Source organism: Ciconia boyciana, chromosome 12 (genome assembly GCF_034638445.1).
Source record: "Ciconia boyciana chromosome 12, ASM3463844v1, whole genome shotgun sequence".
Taxonomy (NCBI): Eukaryota; Metazoa; Chordata; class Aves; order Ciconiiformes; family Ciconiidae; genus Ciconia; species Ciconia boyciana.
In genome coordinates, this window is record NC_132945.1 from 10,242,513 (window position 1) to 10,260,095 (window position 17,583).

General features: G+C 37.4%; 1 protein-coding gene across 9 annotated transcripts in view; it reads left to right on the forward strand.

Annotated features, from left to right (window-relative positions):
• KLHL13 (kelch like family member 13) overlaps positions 1-17,583 on the forward strand; it is a 93,279-nt gene that overhangs the window by 17,904 nt on the left and 57,792 nt on the right. For 4 of the 9 annotated variants that reach the window (XM_072877062.1, XM_072877070.1, XM_072877069.1 and 1 more), the window contains one exon: positions 1,298-1,356. The exons of 1 other annotated variant lie outside the window; for it this stretch is intronic. In XM_072877062.1, coding sequence (XP_072733163.1) covers positions 1,298-1,356 — 59 coding nt within the window. Of the gene's footprint in view, positions 1-1,297; positions 1,357-5,815; positions 5,834-10,373; positions 10,446-17,583 lie in introns of those variants that run through there. 4 more of the 9 variants (XM_072877065.1, XM_072877064.1, XM_072877063.1 and 1 more) reach the window with 2 other exon arrangements.

Genomic DNA, 17,583 nt, shown 5'->3' on the forward strand with positions numbered 1-17,583 from the left:
CCTGAGGTGCAGCAACACCAGGAATTAACAACCACCTTATTCTACCAGCTGCTCTAGCATCACTGGGAGGGAGTAGGCAGGTTAGATGCTGTTAAACAATTCTGTTTGACGCCGTCTCTGTTATGGCACGTTTAAAGTATTGCAAAGCACACACTGAATGTATAATTCATGCTTATGAATATTGAGTGTGATTTCTTTCCACTAAATGTGTAAGTCTGCTTTAACAAAATAAAATTTTAGGCTCCTAAATTAGCATTGCTTGTGACCTACTCTCTGAAGTCAGAATTTTATTTGTAATGGTACGGAGCAATTGGAGGGGAGAGGATAATTTGCAGAAGTTTCTGTTTTCTGTTATATATAAGTGACCTGTTATTTCAAATCTGTTACATAGATTTACTGTTTTGTGGCCATATCTAAAAATACTGATTTAATTTTGTATTGTTAAAAGTATTAATTAAGAAATAGGAATTTCTGCTTTGGGCTGTGAATAGCTTTAAAGAAATACCTAATTCATACAGCTACTCATTTTTTATCATTCACTTATGTTTATCAATGTAAAATATATAAAAGACCAAAAATCAAAAGTGTGGCTTTTTTCAGGGGTATTGCATAGTTTATATTTTGCAACACTTGCTTCTAAATGATGCCAACAAATTGAAATGTTACAACTTTTTCACTGTGCCTTCAGGTGGAAGTATGAGTTCACAAATATAGTCTGTAGTCTTTCATTTTGGTTAATGGTTGTAAGATATGCTCTTGAGACATAAAAAAAAAATGAACAAGGAGTTTTTTTATCAACTATATTAGATCTTAAAAATGGAACTCATTAAAATTTTGGCCTCTTACAAATTAATGTGATTACGTCTTGCACAAATAATTCGAGCTGTTTCTCTCCCTCTTAAAATATAAGGTGGCTTTAATCAGTCACAGCTTCCATTTTAGTAAATTGTTCATGGGATAGGCAGGCTCAGGAACAACTGGGTTAAACCAAGAGATTATTTGAAAAATCTAGGGCATGTGCTCTCTCTGTTCACTTGATTAGTTTTCATAATTCATCCTTGTTTCCACAGCAAAGAGCAGTGTAATACATGCAAACAAGAAGCAGTTTTCTTTTGTGCTCCTTTATCTCTAATTTTACTGGAGAAAGTTAGTGAAACGGGGGGAAAAAGTCATATCGTGTGTGAATGCTTAGAACGAATCTTGGTTTATTTTGTGAAAATGTGGGATCTGAGAGGCAGATGCTATTTTGGGATGTCTGTCTGTGACTCTGCTTCAATTCTTTTCTGTTTGACTACAGGTGCATGAAGAACAGAGGAGATATTTCCGCTTATCAGAAATGATGTGGAGAGACACTTTGTGAGTAACTAACGTGTGTTTTCTAAAAAGCCCCAAATGCTAATGTGGGAATCTTTTAATTTTTTTTTCCCTAACTTAGAATAACTGTGCCGTTTGCCTAACAGTTTCATTTGGTTTTGGAAAGCTGTGAATGTAGAGCCCTTCATGGAAACCATACACAAAGCTGATCGTTGAAATAAAGAGCTGGAAGACAGAGCAATAGAATACGTATAGTTTTATAATGGATTAACCATGATGCCTAACTTTTCTGCAGTGATCAGTCTACCAAAGGCTTTTACTGTTGACTATTGAATGTGTTCTAGACATCAGTAAAAACCCCTGACATTGGGTATATGGGTAACCATTAGTAGGGTTAACTTGGTACTTACAGAAGCTCTTCTGTCAAGCTTACAGTTGCTACCTATTCTACATGACAAGTTATTAACACTTTATTGTCCTTGTCTAATTTTGATTGGAAGTCTGATACATTTGCCATAAAGATGGGAATAGTAGCAGTCAATAGAAGCTTTCCTGAAAGTTTTCAGTTCCTGTCTGCTGGAACACAACACTGTTCTGGGAGCATGCAGTTAAATTGCGCTCCTAGAATATTACAGGAAAGGAAGAATCTCTATGTCCAAATAGAACTGTAGCTAAATAAGTACTTAAAGGATTTACTTTTGTGGAAACAAGGTCATCTTTTATGATCACAATTAGGTGATGCAATGTCTTACTTGTCGGATGGACTCCATAAATACGCTGTGTCTCGAGTGCTGTAGACTCATCAGCCAGCTTTCTCCTTTGGGGCGATTAGTCCTGGTGTTTCATTTTTTTTTTTGCCAAATTTCCAGTAACAGTTGAGAATTAAAGCAGCATGTTATTTTAGGATTTTCCATGATAGTCTTTGTGCTTATTTTTTTTTGTTTTAAGTATAATATGAGTACTGTGGTCTTGAGTGCTTTCTTTTAAACTATAAATTCTGATACTCTGGAGCTACTGCTTTGTTCTGATGATAATTATCTAGGAGAATGGTGCCTTTGTGGACAGCTTCAGTGCTTTTCTTGGCACTGAAGAGCTCAAGTCAGAAGAACTGCTGTTACCTCAGACACCTCTTTCTAAATTTTTTGCATTTGTAGTATTAATGCTATACCACGAAAATTTTGTTCTTTTTTTAAATTGAAAAATATCCTTTTATTATAATAGACCAGTAATTGCTTAAACTCCGAAGTAGGAACCAGTTTGGATTTTTTTTTTTGTTACCTAGATCTAAGAAAAAGGGTTTTAAATGGTTTTTAGGCTTCCCTTGTCCTGGAGCCCTTTACATATTTTCAGAGATATGGTTTTGTGATTTGTAGTTTAGTAACTACTTTAAAAAAAATTGTCAATAATGCTTAATTTCCTCATTCTGGGATGAGGTTTGGCATCTGCAACAGTGGCTGGTAGTCTGTCTTGCTTTCAGTCAAAAGAAAATCTGCTTCAGGATAATATTGGCTTGTAGTCATCTTTCCCTTGGCTTCTTCCAGGCTCTGCTTGCCAGTTCAGGAAGGCTGTGGGAGGATGTCTTTGTAACGGTGTCCTGGCCAGGTGCTGGATTCTTTATGAAGCAGCAGGAGAAATCCTTGTGCTGATCCAGCTGACTTATCCAGGAAATACAGTGTTGATTTGATTTACTCCGTGACCTTGAGATCACTCTCTTGTGGCCAAAGTCACAGTTGGCTGCATAGTAGCAATAGTATGGAATATTATTTAATAATAATAACATAACTTCTAAGATTAATTATTAATATTTTAAATAAAAATATTATGTTCTGTGATGCCTTTTGTGGATAACCAGTGTATTTGATTCCTCAGTCATGGCACACATTGTTCTCTTGGTTTTCACATTCTGGTCAGGGCTCAAGCAGAGTCCCTGGATTAGATCTCGTGGGCAGAGCTTCCTTCTGCAGTTCCTTGAACTGCTCTGGTCTGCCCCTGAGACAGTCATATTTTGGCAGTCCCACCTCTGATCCAGTAAGTCAGGTAGGACTTGCTTAGGGGTCTACTACTTCCTTGGGCTGCTTCCTTCATGGATAAGACTGTTCTTAAAAGTGTCCCTGTTTAAATTCTCCAAATTCAACAGCAGAGATTTCTCCTGTTAGTAATGAGGTGAGGGGATATCACCAAAGACTTGGTTTGGTTCAGATTCTTTTGTTTCTACTTTCTAGGTTGCTTCCTTAGGGCAAAGGAGCTTTTTCATAACTAAAAATCTTTACCCTTGGGGAAAAAAAAAAGTTCTTTAAACTCTTGCTGTATCTTTCTAGAAGGCATAAGGGTGAATGAAGGAAGCGGAAGTTGTGTGGCCATCTGGTCTGTACAGGCTTGTGTAAGTTTGATGTGCTTTAGACAGGTACAGTGTGTTAGACAAGTACGGTTGTATTTAGTTGTCAGCTGGGTATCGCTCTACAGAGCTTGGAAAAATTTGCAGTTGAGAAATAACTTCATTATTTTTAAAATAAGATATCTTTATTATTATCAGCTTAATAAAATTGGAACTTGATTGTTCTGGCTTTTTTTCAAGAAATATAGTTTAGGTATAAATGTTCCAAGTATCAGTCTATATACCTTAAAATATTTTCATAGTGATGCCGCAGTTACTGATAATACATACATTTTTCTTTTGAGTGCATTTACAGATGTTGACTATATTTTAGTGTGGTGATTTTCAGGAAAGGCTCTGTGAAAAATATGTAACAGTTATCTTGTGGGGCTAGCATTTGATTTGTACAGATGGTTGCTGTTAAGGACCTTCTAGTTGCATAGCAGTCAGCTTTTCATGGTCTTCAGCATATGGCTGGGTCAGGTTGTGCTCTGATACTTAAGAGAGCGGATAAGGCTTACAGCCAATGACACCCACCGTGAACAGTGTTTCTGGATTTGCCTACATTAAGACTCTTCTGTGTCAGCATTAGTAGCTGCAATAACAGGTAATATCTATCTGGCTAGTTTTGTTAATTCTTACGGGATATTGCAAGGGTGAACATGAGTAAGAGATAATGGGAATTGAATAGAGTGAATTGAATAGAGTTTAGTCCTCATTGCGGGGTGGAGGTGCAGGAACTGGTTTCTTTTCCCAGTTCTACATGATCATAACCTTGGGTTTAACCTCTGTGCTGTAATACCTCTTTCTCTGAGTGGTATTTATACAGTTATATAAAGCTTGTGGGATGTATAATGGAAATTGCTGTTTACCTGGTATAGTTTTTATCATGGTTTATTACTGTGCAGTTTTGAATGTACAGGATTTCTGGTTAAAAGTGGAAAAATGTTTGACCTTTGCTCAAGCAGCAAGCTTTAAAGGGTTTAAAATATATACTGCAACTTAGTCCCTTAGGTTAAAATGTGGCTTTGTTAATAAAGTGAGAATGTACAATAAAAGCTTTTTCACTTAGCAGCATTGACTCCTTCATTCATAAACTTAAAAAATATTAATTCATAAGTATATTTGATAATATTTAACCTAAAATTGTAGAAATAAAGTACTTCAAGCAAAACACAGAGATGCCATTCCCTATGCTGATGTTTTCCTGACAGGCTGAATGAGGGTGCCTTGTTCTACTTGACATCTGCCCATGTCTGAGTAAGTCTAATTTGTACAATAGTAATAGGTACTTGAGCTGTGCCCTCGGTAATCAGTAGATTAGGGGTGTATGTGACAAGTTGGACACTGAAGGGACATGCTGTATCTACACTTCCTCGTGAATGGACTAATATGTTCCGTTGGCCTTCCCTGATCTTAGTAACCACATAAAGCTTTATGCTCTTAAAATAATTGACAGTCAGCAGCTGGTTTCTTACCAGGATTTTTTTTTCACTGCGAGTGAGGAGAAAGTGGGATCCAAATGTCATGAGTCCTGTTGTCTTACTGGAGATAGTACAGGCTTTTCTTTTATTTATTTGCTGGATTGCTTCTGTGTGGCTTTTTTTTTTTTAAATGCAGTGCTCATCTAATCAAACTTTTGTCGGTGGAATGAATTTCACTGGCATGCGTTTATGAAGTGTAGGTGGTGATGGATGAGCTTTAATATGCTGAAGTTGTAGCCATAGGTGACTTATATTGGAGAGAGGATTTATGAGGGATGAAAAATGCAGGTGAGATACAAGTCCTTTACAGAACATTGAAGATATGGTAAATCTGTAAGGACTTAAATATTTTAAGAACACTTTTACATCAAATCAGTTGGATATTTTTGGGCCAACTAATAAGCTTGATAAAGTTTTGATTCATCTTGCCATAATTATGTGAGAGTTTACATTTGGTTCATTGTGCAAATCCAAGCATGAAACAGTTGATCAGCTAACTTAAATGAAATAGTCTTTTGAATTTTAAACCAATGCTTTGACATGCGTGTATCAGCATTGGAAAAATTCTGCTTTCTGCTACTTTACTTTTAGTGCAGTGGGTTGAGACTGTCCTTGCACGGTGCCCTGACCTGGTGTCCTGTGCAGCTGCTTGTGGAAACAGGTGAGTTTCAGGTCCCTGCCCCATTCTTGGGAAAGATGTGATGCCGTGTAACAAGGTAGTTTTTTCATCCTTGAAAATCTTCAGGTAAAAGTTAACTTCACTGGTGGTAAAATAAGGGCATTGAAGAATGTAAGGGAAGTGGGCAAGGGAGAACCCTTCTGCCACCCGTAACATGTTAGGTGTATGGGACTCGCCAGCCTGGTTCTTCACAGCTTACTGTCCAAAACCTGAAATACAGCCTGAAATGGTGGATGTGGAAAGAGCTGCCCCTTGCACTACAGTCTGGAGAGATGTGTCCGTGAAGTATTGGTGGGGAAGAGCTGTCTGTCTCTGCTCTTGATGAGGTTGTCAGCTACAAAGCCATAGCAGATAGGCTGAGGGGTTAGTCTAGACACAGGGGTATAGGTTGGAGGCAGTGTCATCTTCAAGGTCATTGGTGTGGAAAGAGTAGCTGATTTGCTTCAGGTAAACTATAGAAATAATGTACAAAGAGAGGAGGGACCTCTGGGGATGACTTGTGGCTCACACAAACTAGTGGAGTGGAGTTTGAGTAAAAGTGTGCTCCAAGCTTTTTTAAGTCCAGCTTTTATCCTGCATGTCACTTAACAAGTGTGCAAGTAGACAGGTTTGTTTTTAAACTTTAGTTACATACATCTCTGTATAAAATGCCACTCTGTGTTTGCCTTGAAATTTAATGACAACTCTGGTATTGTCAGACTTGTCACTCTTGGAGTTCAAATTAGGAAGCCTGTAACTGCCAAAACACGGATTGACTTGAGAGCCAAGATCCGTTAGGGCACAGATGCCGGTGTACTTAGGCAATGAAATAATCCTGTTTTAGCTCAGGAGCACAGAAGTATGATTGTGCTCCTGCAAATGCTATGCAGAGGTTGAAATTGCCGAATGATTTTGAGATCATAGGTTTGATTGCATTAAGACTGTATAAAGGTTTTTCTTTCCCCATGCAACAGCTCTAGAGGCTTATTTTGCTATATGTACAATGTCTTATTGAAGGTTGCTGTAGCTGTGCAGTTGAAACAGTTTATAATCTGATTTGGTGCAGGCAACCTTCTGGACTGTTTTGGGACTTGTTTTAGGATGAGGAGGGCAAGACAGTAGATCTTCTGGAGCTTTATACTCTGCAGATTGGTAATATTTCCATTGCCAGCTTGCATCCTGCATGCTAGAATGTATTTTTCACAAGCCAGCTGTTTACATTGCTTTAACAGTCCTCTGTTGTGTGCTGTATAAGCTAGTTTTGCAGTAGAATGGTTTACATAAAACAAGAATTACTTGCACTGATTTTAAATATGGTTTTGTATTATGGAGTTCAGTGTAGTGGATCCTGTTCTATTAAATAGTCTCACTTCCGTTTTAGTATATGTGGCCTACCTGAAATTACAGTGCTTGTAAATGGCATTTCAGGAAGTCTGAACTGATCCAACATATGCCTACTGCTGAATTTTAATGAACTCTTGTGTGCAATATGAAGTGTGTTAGTTTTTTAGTAACAGAAGCTTCCTTAAATTTTAGACTTTGGACAGTTTCACACAACTTTTGTTTTTAGCAGTGATCTCTTGCTTTTGCTTCAAGGAGCCAAAACTGAATAGCTTTGGAAACAGTATGTTGATTTAGGTTTTTAAAAACATAGTAAGGAACACTGTCATAGTGTCTTTTCAATTAAAGAGAAAAATCCATGGGGAATCTTTTTAAAAATGTTTGTCTGATGCCCTCTTTAACACTTGCTCCTAAGCAACCCTGACTCAACCGATGTTACGTCTGGGTGTTTGCAGCTGGATCAGAATAGACTCAGGCCTTTCCCTCAGAGGCTCTGCTGTTATTGTGCTAGCAGAGTTCTCTGCAGTCAGCTTGCTTGTCTTGTCATGTTTAGTTTTGGTGGCTTTTGAGCAGAAATAATCAGCTTTTTCTTTGCAAGGGGCAAAATGCCACCTTAACAATTGCTGCTTACTTGCCCTTGTAGTGCTTACATGTGCTATGTCAACCTTGAGCTCCTGGTTCTTGCTGCAAAGGCTTACGGATAGTCTACCTTACTGGAAGCAGTCTTGTGTCTTAAATTAAAAAAATGAAAATTTAAAAATTGAAGGAATTTATGAACTTGCCTATGAAGCAGATTTCTCATTTTTTACTTCATCTAGATGAATGACTGATCTTGCAACAAGTTTTGATCTTTTATTATTTTCAATTTAATCATCCTATGCTTTTACTTAATTTTGTGTGTGTGTGAAAATGCTGTGAGAAGTACAGCTCAATATCTAGTTCACAGAAACTCTCCTCTAGGTAATTTATTGTTTGAATACTCACCTGACAAGCAGTGTTGATATACAAAGGTAAAACAAAACAACTTTCATCCAAAGTGCTTATAACTCAGTGCAAAAAGAGAGCAGGTGCAGATGGGGATCTATAGAAAATCAAACCGAGTGACTAAGAAGAAGTAGTTGCAATGTATCATCAGTCTGACCAACATAATGTCAGGTGCCGTGTGTCATTGCTGACTTGGTAGTTGCTTTGAGGGAGGACTTACTGCTGCTTTTTTTTTTTAAGGCACCTTTGTGCGTAAGGGGTCACATGACAGAAAACACAAGAGGTGCTTGTTGGATGGTTTGCCAAAGGTTGATCTAATTAAGGGCAACAAATGTTGCAAAAACAGCAAAGCTGAGCCCTGCGGGGCATTAGAAAGCAGCTTTTCATGCTTGATGTGGTGAGAGAAGCAGGAGTAGGATGGGATGCGCTGTAGTAAATTAATGTGGCTGAAGGCAGGAAGACATTTCAGAAGTTTCAAAGGTTTAAGAAATGTGGAGCTCTTCTGAAACCAGAGTAATTTAATTTTTTGAAAGATGGATTTTACCTGAGTAGATAACGAGGGAGAAAAGATTACATCTTGAAGATGTTGGACAAATAGTTCTGGAAAAAATTGTTGTAGATTTGACAATAACTCTTTATACACGAGTAAAAGAAGGCTTTTTTTTGCAGTTTATCCTAATTGATCTGATGACATAAATTGATTCAAGTAATTTATCGATGTAACTGCATTTGTTTAAGGCTCTTGCTAGCCTGAATGTGTAAGTTCTTTAGAGAAACAGCACCCTTCATGTTTCCTATATCTTCAGTCTCTTGCCAAGGGACAAGATGCTGCAAACAACACTCTTTCTTTACTCCCCCCAGCAAGCAAATTACCAGTCAAGCAAAATTGCACATCCCTAATGATGTAGTACTGCAGGCAAGATGAAAAGCATAAATGTAGATCTTTCCAAAGACCCGAAGTAGTATGTGGGTAGAAAAGAAGAAAAAATGAAAAGATTATTTTGATATAAATATTGTCATGTTCACCCAAGGCTTCATAATATTAAAATGTCTGAAGACCTAGTTCAACTTTTGAATTTCATTTTCATTCTTGATGTTTTGTTGGCAAAGAGAACAACTAGTAAAGTTCAGTGATTTTTTTTTTTAATACAGAATATTTTCACTGTCTAGAATGCTTTGTGGTGACAAAAGTGACTTAATATTGATTTTCACTGGAAAGTAATTCACTTCGTAACACATTTTCAAGAAAGACTTTTAATGGAGAAAAAAGGAAAAAATAAGTGCATCCTTGTGAAGGGAGTAACTCCATCTTCTCTACAACTACATTTTAGGTATTGGAAACCTGTGATTAGGTCCCTCTCAACCTTTTCTTCTCCACGTTGAACAAAGATGAGTAGTTAACGAACAATTCATTTTTCTCATTTCATTTACTCTTTGTGCTTCAAATTAGGTCCAAGTCTGCTATAATTTCTTTTCAGACTTTTAACGGTTGAGGAGCAGCGAAGCTTTGGTCCACCGAAGCTTTGGTCCTTGCATTGAAACAGAATACTATGATTATATTTCCTCCTAGATGTTCATAAAACACGCATGAATACAAGACTAATTAGAAATTAGCATCCTAGATTAGATCCTGTCTTTGCAAGCCAAAATTGACTTGCATTAGTCTCTCAACAAGACTAATTGAAGTTTATGGTAGTCAAGGGAGTAGCAGAAATACAGGCAACACAGCTAAGCAGTAGATGGTAAATTCATGCAGAAAGAGTTTGTGTGCACTAGGTTTGGGAAAGATTTGGATAAAGGCCTTTCATTGATATTGGCACTTTTTATATTGTCACAGATTTTTTTTCCTTTTTTAACATCAGACTTTTCAGTTGATGGGATTTATTCTTGACTCAGTTTTCTTTCTTCTGCTGTTGATAGCCTTGACATATTTCTGTAAAAACCTCAAAAGGTAGCATGGAGATGGGCAGCACACAGATACTGTTGTGCCTGAATAGATTTTAGAATGTGGCTTATCTGCTTTGTGGCTTTCTGTGGACTCATTTTATTTCTTTATAAACAAAAACCCTAATTTTCTTACCAAAACCAAAAGATGGACTCCATGGAGCTTTGGCAGCTATTTCCTGCAACTTCATGTGTTCTACCATGTTAAGCACACTTCAGTGTGGCTACTCTCATCTAAAATTACATATTACATTTTATCTCCTTTGGTCAACAGGGGAGTTACTAACGTGGGCAGCATGGATCATTCTGTGCTCAGAGGGGAGGTGTCAGCAGTGCTTCATGACAGGTATGTTGCAAGTGCCTGAATTCCTGCAGAGATGTCAGTGGGGTTTTTCAGGATGGCAGCCTGGAAACCTTTTTTCCTCATCTGGAAAATGGAGGAATTCTGGAAAAGCTAATTAGCAAATGACTTTAAGAAATGACAGGACCTAGTTAGTGAATTGTAAGCTAATTTCTTCCTCAAATAATGGACTATGTGATTTTCAAACAAAGCAGACCCCCCCCCAACCCCCCGCTTTAGTCTTAATGGTTCTCTAATCCAAGATTTCTGTGGATTTTTCTGATTTAGTTGATCCAGCTGCCCTTGCATTTGCTCTTAGGTATCCAAAGACCAATTTTAGAACAAGGAGGCAATAACAGTTATTTATCAAATCTTTCAGTGTGCTAAAAACATTCCTGATATGGCTGGAAAGGGATTTCTGTCTTAAAATATACTGAAATCAGCCGTTCTGTCTTTCTTAATTACACTCTACCTGCTATTTAATCTTTTTGTGCTTATTCTTTTTTTTTAGAAAGAAAACCCACAGATTTAGGGCAAGAGTAGAGATGATCACCTTGTCCCGGAAGAAATTCCAGCAACCTTATTTCAGTGTCTTCCTTTCTTGAGATAAAGTTCTTAGTTAAAACATAACTGTTTCTTTATTAACTGAACCTGATTTCAGGAAGCTATAAAATTGTTTACATTTTTATCTTGTGCTGTACTTTGCGCACCTGTGATGGTAGTTTTGTCTGATCCAATTAATTTGTTGGAGAGACTGGTTTCATTCTTTCAAAAAAACTAGAAAAATCAGTATGTTTCTAATGCAGTATCTTTCTGTAGAAAATCTTTTAAGATGTATGCTGTGTCTTTATTAGTTTTCATGCTTTTTGTAGTTGAATTAGGAACTTCATGCTTAAATGAAAAAGAAAACATAAGCTTAGATGCCTTAAGTTTGTAATGAAATAGCTGCTGGTACAAAAGTTTCTGGCACTCCTTTGTAAAGGAGCTTCATCGTGCCAAGAATGTTAGTTTTGATTTGATTTTTTTTTTCCTGAGGACGTGATGGGGATCTGTTGCATGCTTTTCTGCACTGCTATATGAAATGTAGCAGTGTGAATGTGAGTGTTTCAGTAGGGAAACAGTGTTGGTAGGATTCGTTTTCCCTTGTGGGTGGCTGAAAATATTGCTGCATGAAATGGCATAGTTCATGACTAGCAATTTTGTGTTAATGCCATTTAAGACTTCCACATTGTTCATTTTGATTGTTAATGACATTTAAACCTTTCATTTAACTAGATTAATATATTTAAAGAACTGTTTTGAGCATTCTTAAGAAATTCTCAATTATTTCTGTTCCAAAGGTTGTATTGACATTAAGCAACCTTATTTTTTAGCAAGTTTAGACTAAAGAAATCTAATAGAGCTGTTTCTGTAGTTTCATTGACTGATCTTGTGTACTTTGATCTCAGTCTAAACAGATAATTCATAGGACAACAGTTTAAATTATTGAAGTTATGTTTTGGCAGGAGCTAAATCATTCTTGAAGAATGATCAAACTCATCAGTATGCTGCTCTCTGCTTCCGGGGGGATTTTTCACTACATGTTTGATCTTGGATTAGAAGCAACAGATTTTCTGCCTTTTTTTTCAATTTTTTTTTTTTTTCAAAACAGGCACACAAGTGCCTTTTGTCTGCTGGATGCTTTTATGGTGACTTGAGCATATTCAGTCTCAAGTTTCACCTTTCAGACCTCTGTATGAGTGAAATTCCTGTACAATGCTGTCACTCTGTGAATGCATACAGTCTTTTAGCAGTGTTTTGGTCAGTCATATTTCTGCTTAGCACGAAGAATGGCTGTTTAATGAATAATGCTGTGCAACTTGAAGAAAAAATTGTAAAAGCTTTTCTTAGAGGAGAGTTATGATGTGTTCTCTCCATCTTCAAAAGCTTCCAGTCTTTAGTAATCCCAAACAGTACCTCTTTACTCCATCCTATTTCCCTCTAGTTATTCTGTTGTACTTGATTTTATTCAGCAGTAATGCCTCTGTCTGTCCGTAACAGTAATGTTACCTGTATTTTCTCTCCTTCTCGTTAAGCCCATGCATTTACATCCTTCATTCTTAGGCATGTGCACTTGAATATTTTAGAACAAATATGTTTTCATTTGAAATGGGAATGTTAGTGTTTTCATATAAAGCCTTTTGAATATATTCATGTAAGAGCTAAAGTTAGAAAATAAGAACTGGAAAAAATCCAGTGGATTTTTTTTGAGGAGATGACAAGTTTCTTATCTTATTTATTGGACACTTGTGTTGGTCACATCTGGTCTCAGTATGGTGTGTATGACAGTGTTTGTCCTTGTTTAGGAGGAAATGATTTCTTAACCTCTTCAGTCAAAAGTTTTTTTCTCCAATAAATGCTTTTAGCATTCCAAATTACTTTTTTAAACCAACCACTCCAAATGACTTAAGGATTAATAAGGTAAAAACTCACAGCTTTAGTGTTGACTTCATTTAAGTAAAATCTCTGGAGTTTTTTTCAATATTGGTCAGGTTAAAGTAATGTTTTCTTTGTGATGATGGAGTATTTGATAAAAAAGCAAAAGTTGCTCTTGTATGACTAGAAATTTTTGTGCAGCCTTGATGAACAAATTGGTAGCATTTAACTGTTAAATATTTTTTTTTTTTCATGAAGAAAGGAATGGTAGTTCAAAGTAGTAACACCCTCTTGCATATTTAAAAGCTGTTTTTTGTTTTTGGTTCAGGTATGTTTCTGGGTTAATTGCAGTTGAAGTCCCTCTGCACATGGCTTCTGGATCCTAACATCTGTCCAAATGTAGTTTTAGTATATTGTTCCTAATACAGTGCCTTTGACACATGAAATGTTTGCAACTTGATCTTGATATGGGCAGCAAATAGGTGTGGATCTAAAATAGTTTATTTTCTCTCTGAAGGACTGCTTTTAATGGGATGGGTAAGCTTGCAAACTAGACTAGCTTCTTGGGAAATCTGACTGGTTTGTGCTGTGTTCAATACTGCATGAGCAGTTTTTGCTGAAAAGATACAACTCTGGAAACTTCTCCAACTGGTGACCTGTTGTCAGCAGTGTAATGTAAGCTCATGCTGATTGTCATTTTCCCTTTTCTTTCTGTGTCTCTGTCTTCTGTCACTTGGGTGGATGTGTATTGGTTATAACTGTTCTCTTGATGGCAAGTGGTGAGTGTAGTGTTATGAGTAATTGTTTCCCTGCTCAGTTTGGTGTTTATTTGAGTGCATCAAGTTAAAAAGAGGGGCTTTTTCCAAAGTGACTTCATGCTTATAGTAAGGCGCTTTAGAGTCCTAAATCTAAAATAATCTACTCAGCGTGTACAGCATTCTCCCTTTGAGGGAGTATGGGATTTGTTTTTCTGCACATAATTTATCCATTGTGACCTTATATTTAAACTGGGTGTATCACTTTTGGGTACAGACTGGCATAGTTCTTAAATTGATGATGCACAGAACATTCAGAAACTTAAACAACTAGTGTTGTTTAAAAAATGAATCATTTTAATATGCAGCTTAATCTGTCTTAGCTGGCAGCTGATCATCTAAATAAACACTTTTGAAATAAAGTTGTCATCTTGAAAAGCAACAATGCTATCTTTAAATTCCTTACTCCCAGGAAATACTTTAGGTACTAACATTCAGCTATAATCAATGTCTCCCTATATAGTCAAATATGGAAGAATTACATTGTTCTTTATTCATAAAGGGAAGGGGAAGAATACATAAAACTTTTATGCGGGTGCCTCTGATCTGTTTTATTTCATTTTGCTGATAAGAAAAGAAGTCACCTAATTTTGAAAAGGGAAGTATACCTTTCTTTGTGGGTGCTAAATAGTTTGTTGGTACTTCCTACATTTAAAAACAAACTAACAAAAAAACACCCCAAAACAACTGAAGGATGTGTATATTTGCACCTTACTGGACGGGAAAAAACCCCCACACCTGAACACCAAAAAAATTTGTGTTATAAAACCCAACCCATCCAAAAAAACCCACTTGTATATTCCATTTTTTTAATGCTAGAGGTGTTCTGTCTGTGTATGTTCATGCGTGCAGCTTGGCAATACGCTTCTGATGATTCCATTGTCTTTGGACATCTGGGATGTGTCTGTGATTCAGGTTTTAGTTCACCTGGATGCAAAAATCAGGCATATCTTAAAATAATTGCACAGTGGTGGAGACTATGCTGGAAAAACAGGATACCCAGTCTTGCTTCGGTGTTCACTGTATGAGGAAATCAGTAGGTTTTGCATCTGAAACAGATCTGTTTTGATGAGCTGCACTTCAAGCTTGCTAATGTTGTAAGGAAATCTTGTAAAAATGAGAAGTGCTAGGTTATATTTGCATTAGTGTCCTGCCCTGGACGGTGGAAGTTGAAGCAACTATTAAGTTTTCACATGATCTTCAGAGGTATTATAGAAGTATCCTGCAGGACCAGTAAAGGCTGTTGAAGGGAAACAACTCAATTTTTCACACAGCCTGGTGACTACCAATCCCATAAATAGATGCACATTGAAATCTGAAATCCAAATATCAGTGTGAGTCCTGCAGGTAATAGTAAATTTAACAACTGAAGATAACAGCGCACTGTTAAAATGTAGAAGTATGTCTGTCAGAAAACCTTCAGCTGTAACCACTACTGTTCTGCCTCATTACAATATTGCGTGTATATTTATGCCTGACCTTCCTATGACATTTCTGAAACCTGAGCACCTTGCTAATCTCTGTCCATCTTCCCAAGCTATGTTATCACATCCAGCTCCCTCACGTTGGATTCCAAACGTTTTCAGCATGCAACTGCCCTGTTCCAAATTCCAGACTTCTAGTTTCATTTCATTCTTCTGCTCCAGGTCACCTGTTACAAGCTAGTTGAATCAAAGCTGACAACCAGGTAGGTGGAGGTGTATCAGCCAAGGATCTGGAAGGAAACTTAATTTGAAGTGAATGTGTTAAATCTTCTGACGCTCTCAATTTACTTCTGTTGTCCCAAGAGCATAGAGGTCATATATCAACAAGTCAGCAAGTTCCTCAGTACCTAAGCTGGACAAGGATAGCAAAGCCATGTTTGCAGTTGCTTAAATGGGGATCGACGTGACTTGAGTGAGTCAGAGCAATGTGGGAGTAAAGCAGAACATGAGAACTGAAGCAGAGGAGTTTTCAGGCTTTGTTAAGCTGTTCTCTCCTGGCTAGAGCAGCATCTTTGGCTATTGTCTGGGTTCCTCTTTGCGCTCTCAGCGAGATTTTCTCCCCTCTTGTTCTGTCTCCCCAGTAATTAGAGCACCAATGGGACTGTGTTCAGTTCTGTTTTCAGGTAATTAGAACTGGACCCATATAGTAAAATATGTAGTAGTCTGTCTTGGGTTTTGCCCAGGGGTTTTGCCAGGACATCGCTGGTCTGTCATTGTAAACCGGACATCCTTTTCATTGCTGCTGTTTAGTGGGGTGTGACAAAGACGTTGGCCGATGAGGAGTAATTACGTGATGCGTGCTGGCTTGATCTGAAGTTAGACTAGCCATCTGTCTGCTATGCATGGTTTAGGAGTAATGAGGAGTGTTGTTTAAGAACAGGAATGGCCTTGTTCTCTGGACAGTTAACGTACTGGGTTATAAAACCATTTACAATGCAGAACTTGGGAGAAAGGGGAGGGAGAAGGAGGGTAAATGAACTGAATCACATTACTGGAATTTGCTGTTAAAAAGGATGTATTATGTGCATTCAACAACTGAAAGCTAAGGCTCAATAATTGTATTTAATTTTACTTTTTCCAAATGGAATATGTGCCCTTTGGATTCTGTATGCTTTCATCACATTACTGCAATGAAGTAAAAGCTTAGTCACACTGTGGCTTGTGCATTGTTCTGGGGTGTTGATAAAAGATAATCTTAAATAGGCTGCTTATCTGCAAATACTAGAATTTAGTTATTTTACATTGACGTGCTTGATACAATGGTTGAAGTTGTTGAACAACTTATTAACTCTTTATTGAATGTAATTATTTAACATTCCTAGTAGTCTTCAAAGAAAAGACCTTTCTTTTTAACAAATCAGTATTTTGTGCTTAAATTGGGTATTGCCATTGTTCCCCCCCAAATCCCTGACAGTGCATTTCGGGACCCAGCAAAATTTTGTCACGTTTTAAAAAAAAAAAATAAAGTTCTCCCCAGCAGCTGCTTTTTGTGCAGCAAGGTGTTGGTAGTTTGCTTATGTTTCTACTTCAGTTAAAGAATCAAACAGGATGAGGTATGTTTGTGCATGTTTTTGCTTGATTCAGGATTGAGCCAGAACGTAAGTTTGCAGAAGTTCGAGAAGCACTAAAGAAAGAACACTCTTCTGTAATACTGTTTATGTAAAACTCCTGTGGTCCAGTAGTTGCTGTAACTGTTGGTTTCCCTGCATAGGTTTATTTTTCACTGGACAGTTTTTATTTCGGTGTTTACAGAGACTCTTGTGGCAAATGTTCATCTTATCTCAAGCTACCAACTGCACTTCGCTTCAAGTTCAGTACTGAACCTATTGAATAAATATCTGGCTTATTGCCCTGCCTTCCTCCCTTTCTAATCTGACTGCTGTATCCTGTGCTTTTGGATTTGGAGTAGCGTATGGCTGGCTCAGCAGAGATTCCCCAGGTGCCCCCAGAATTAATCTTGCCTTCTTTTCACGTTTCCAGTATATGCTATTCAAAGGCCTCAAAAGCTTCGGCTTTCAATGATTTTAGTGTCATGAAAGTACTGAGTTCATTTGAGATTGCCTTTGAATCGCTAGACACCAGCACTGCTTTCAGTTTAAGGTTTGTTAAACTGCAAAAATCTGTTCAGTGGCGGTTATAAATGTCTGTAAATACATGGGCAGGGAGGAACAGTTCAGGCATGACTGATGTCAGTGCTTGACTTTTTTTTTTTTTTTTAATTTGATTATTTTAACACTACATTATGTGGGATGATAGCATTGCATTTTCCAGGCAATGCTTTGTGCGGTATGCAGCAAGACTTTGCTCAGGTGGCTGCAGTCACATTATGCCTGGTCTGAGTTACTATTACGATTCTTCTGAGGTGGTATTGTGCAACTTTGGTGTTATATTAGTTTTTTCTGAGGTTCTTTGAGAATCTTTCAGGCAAAT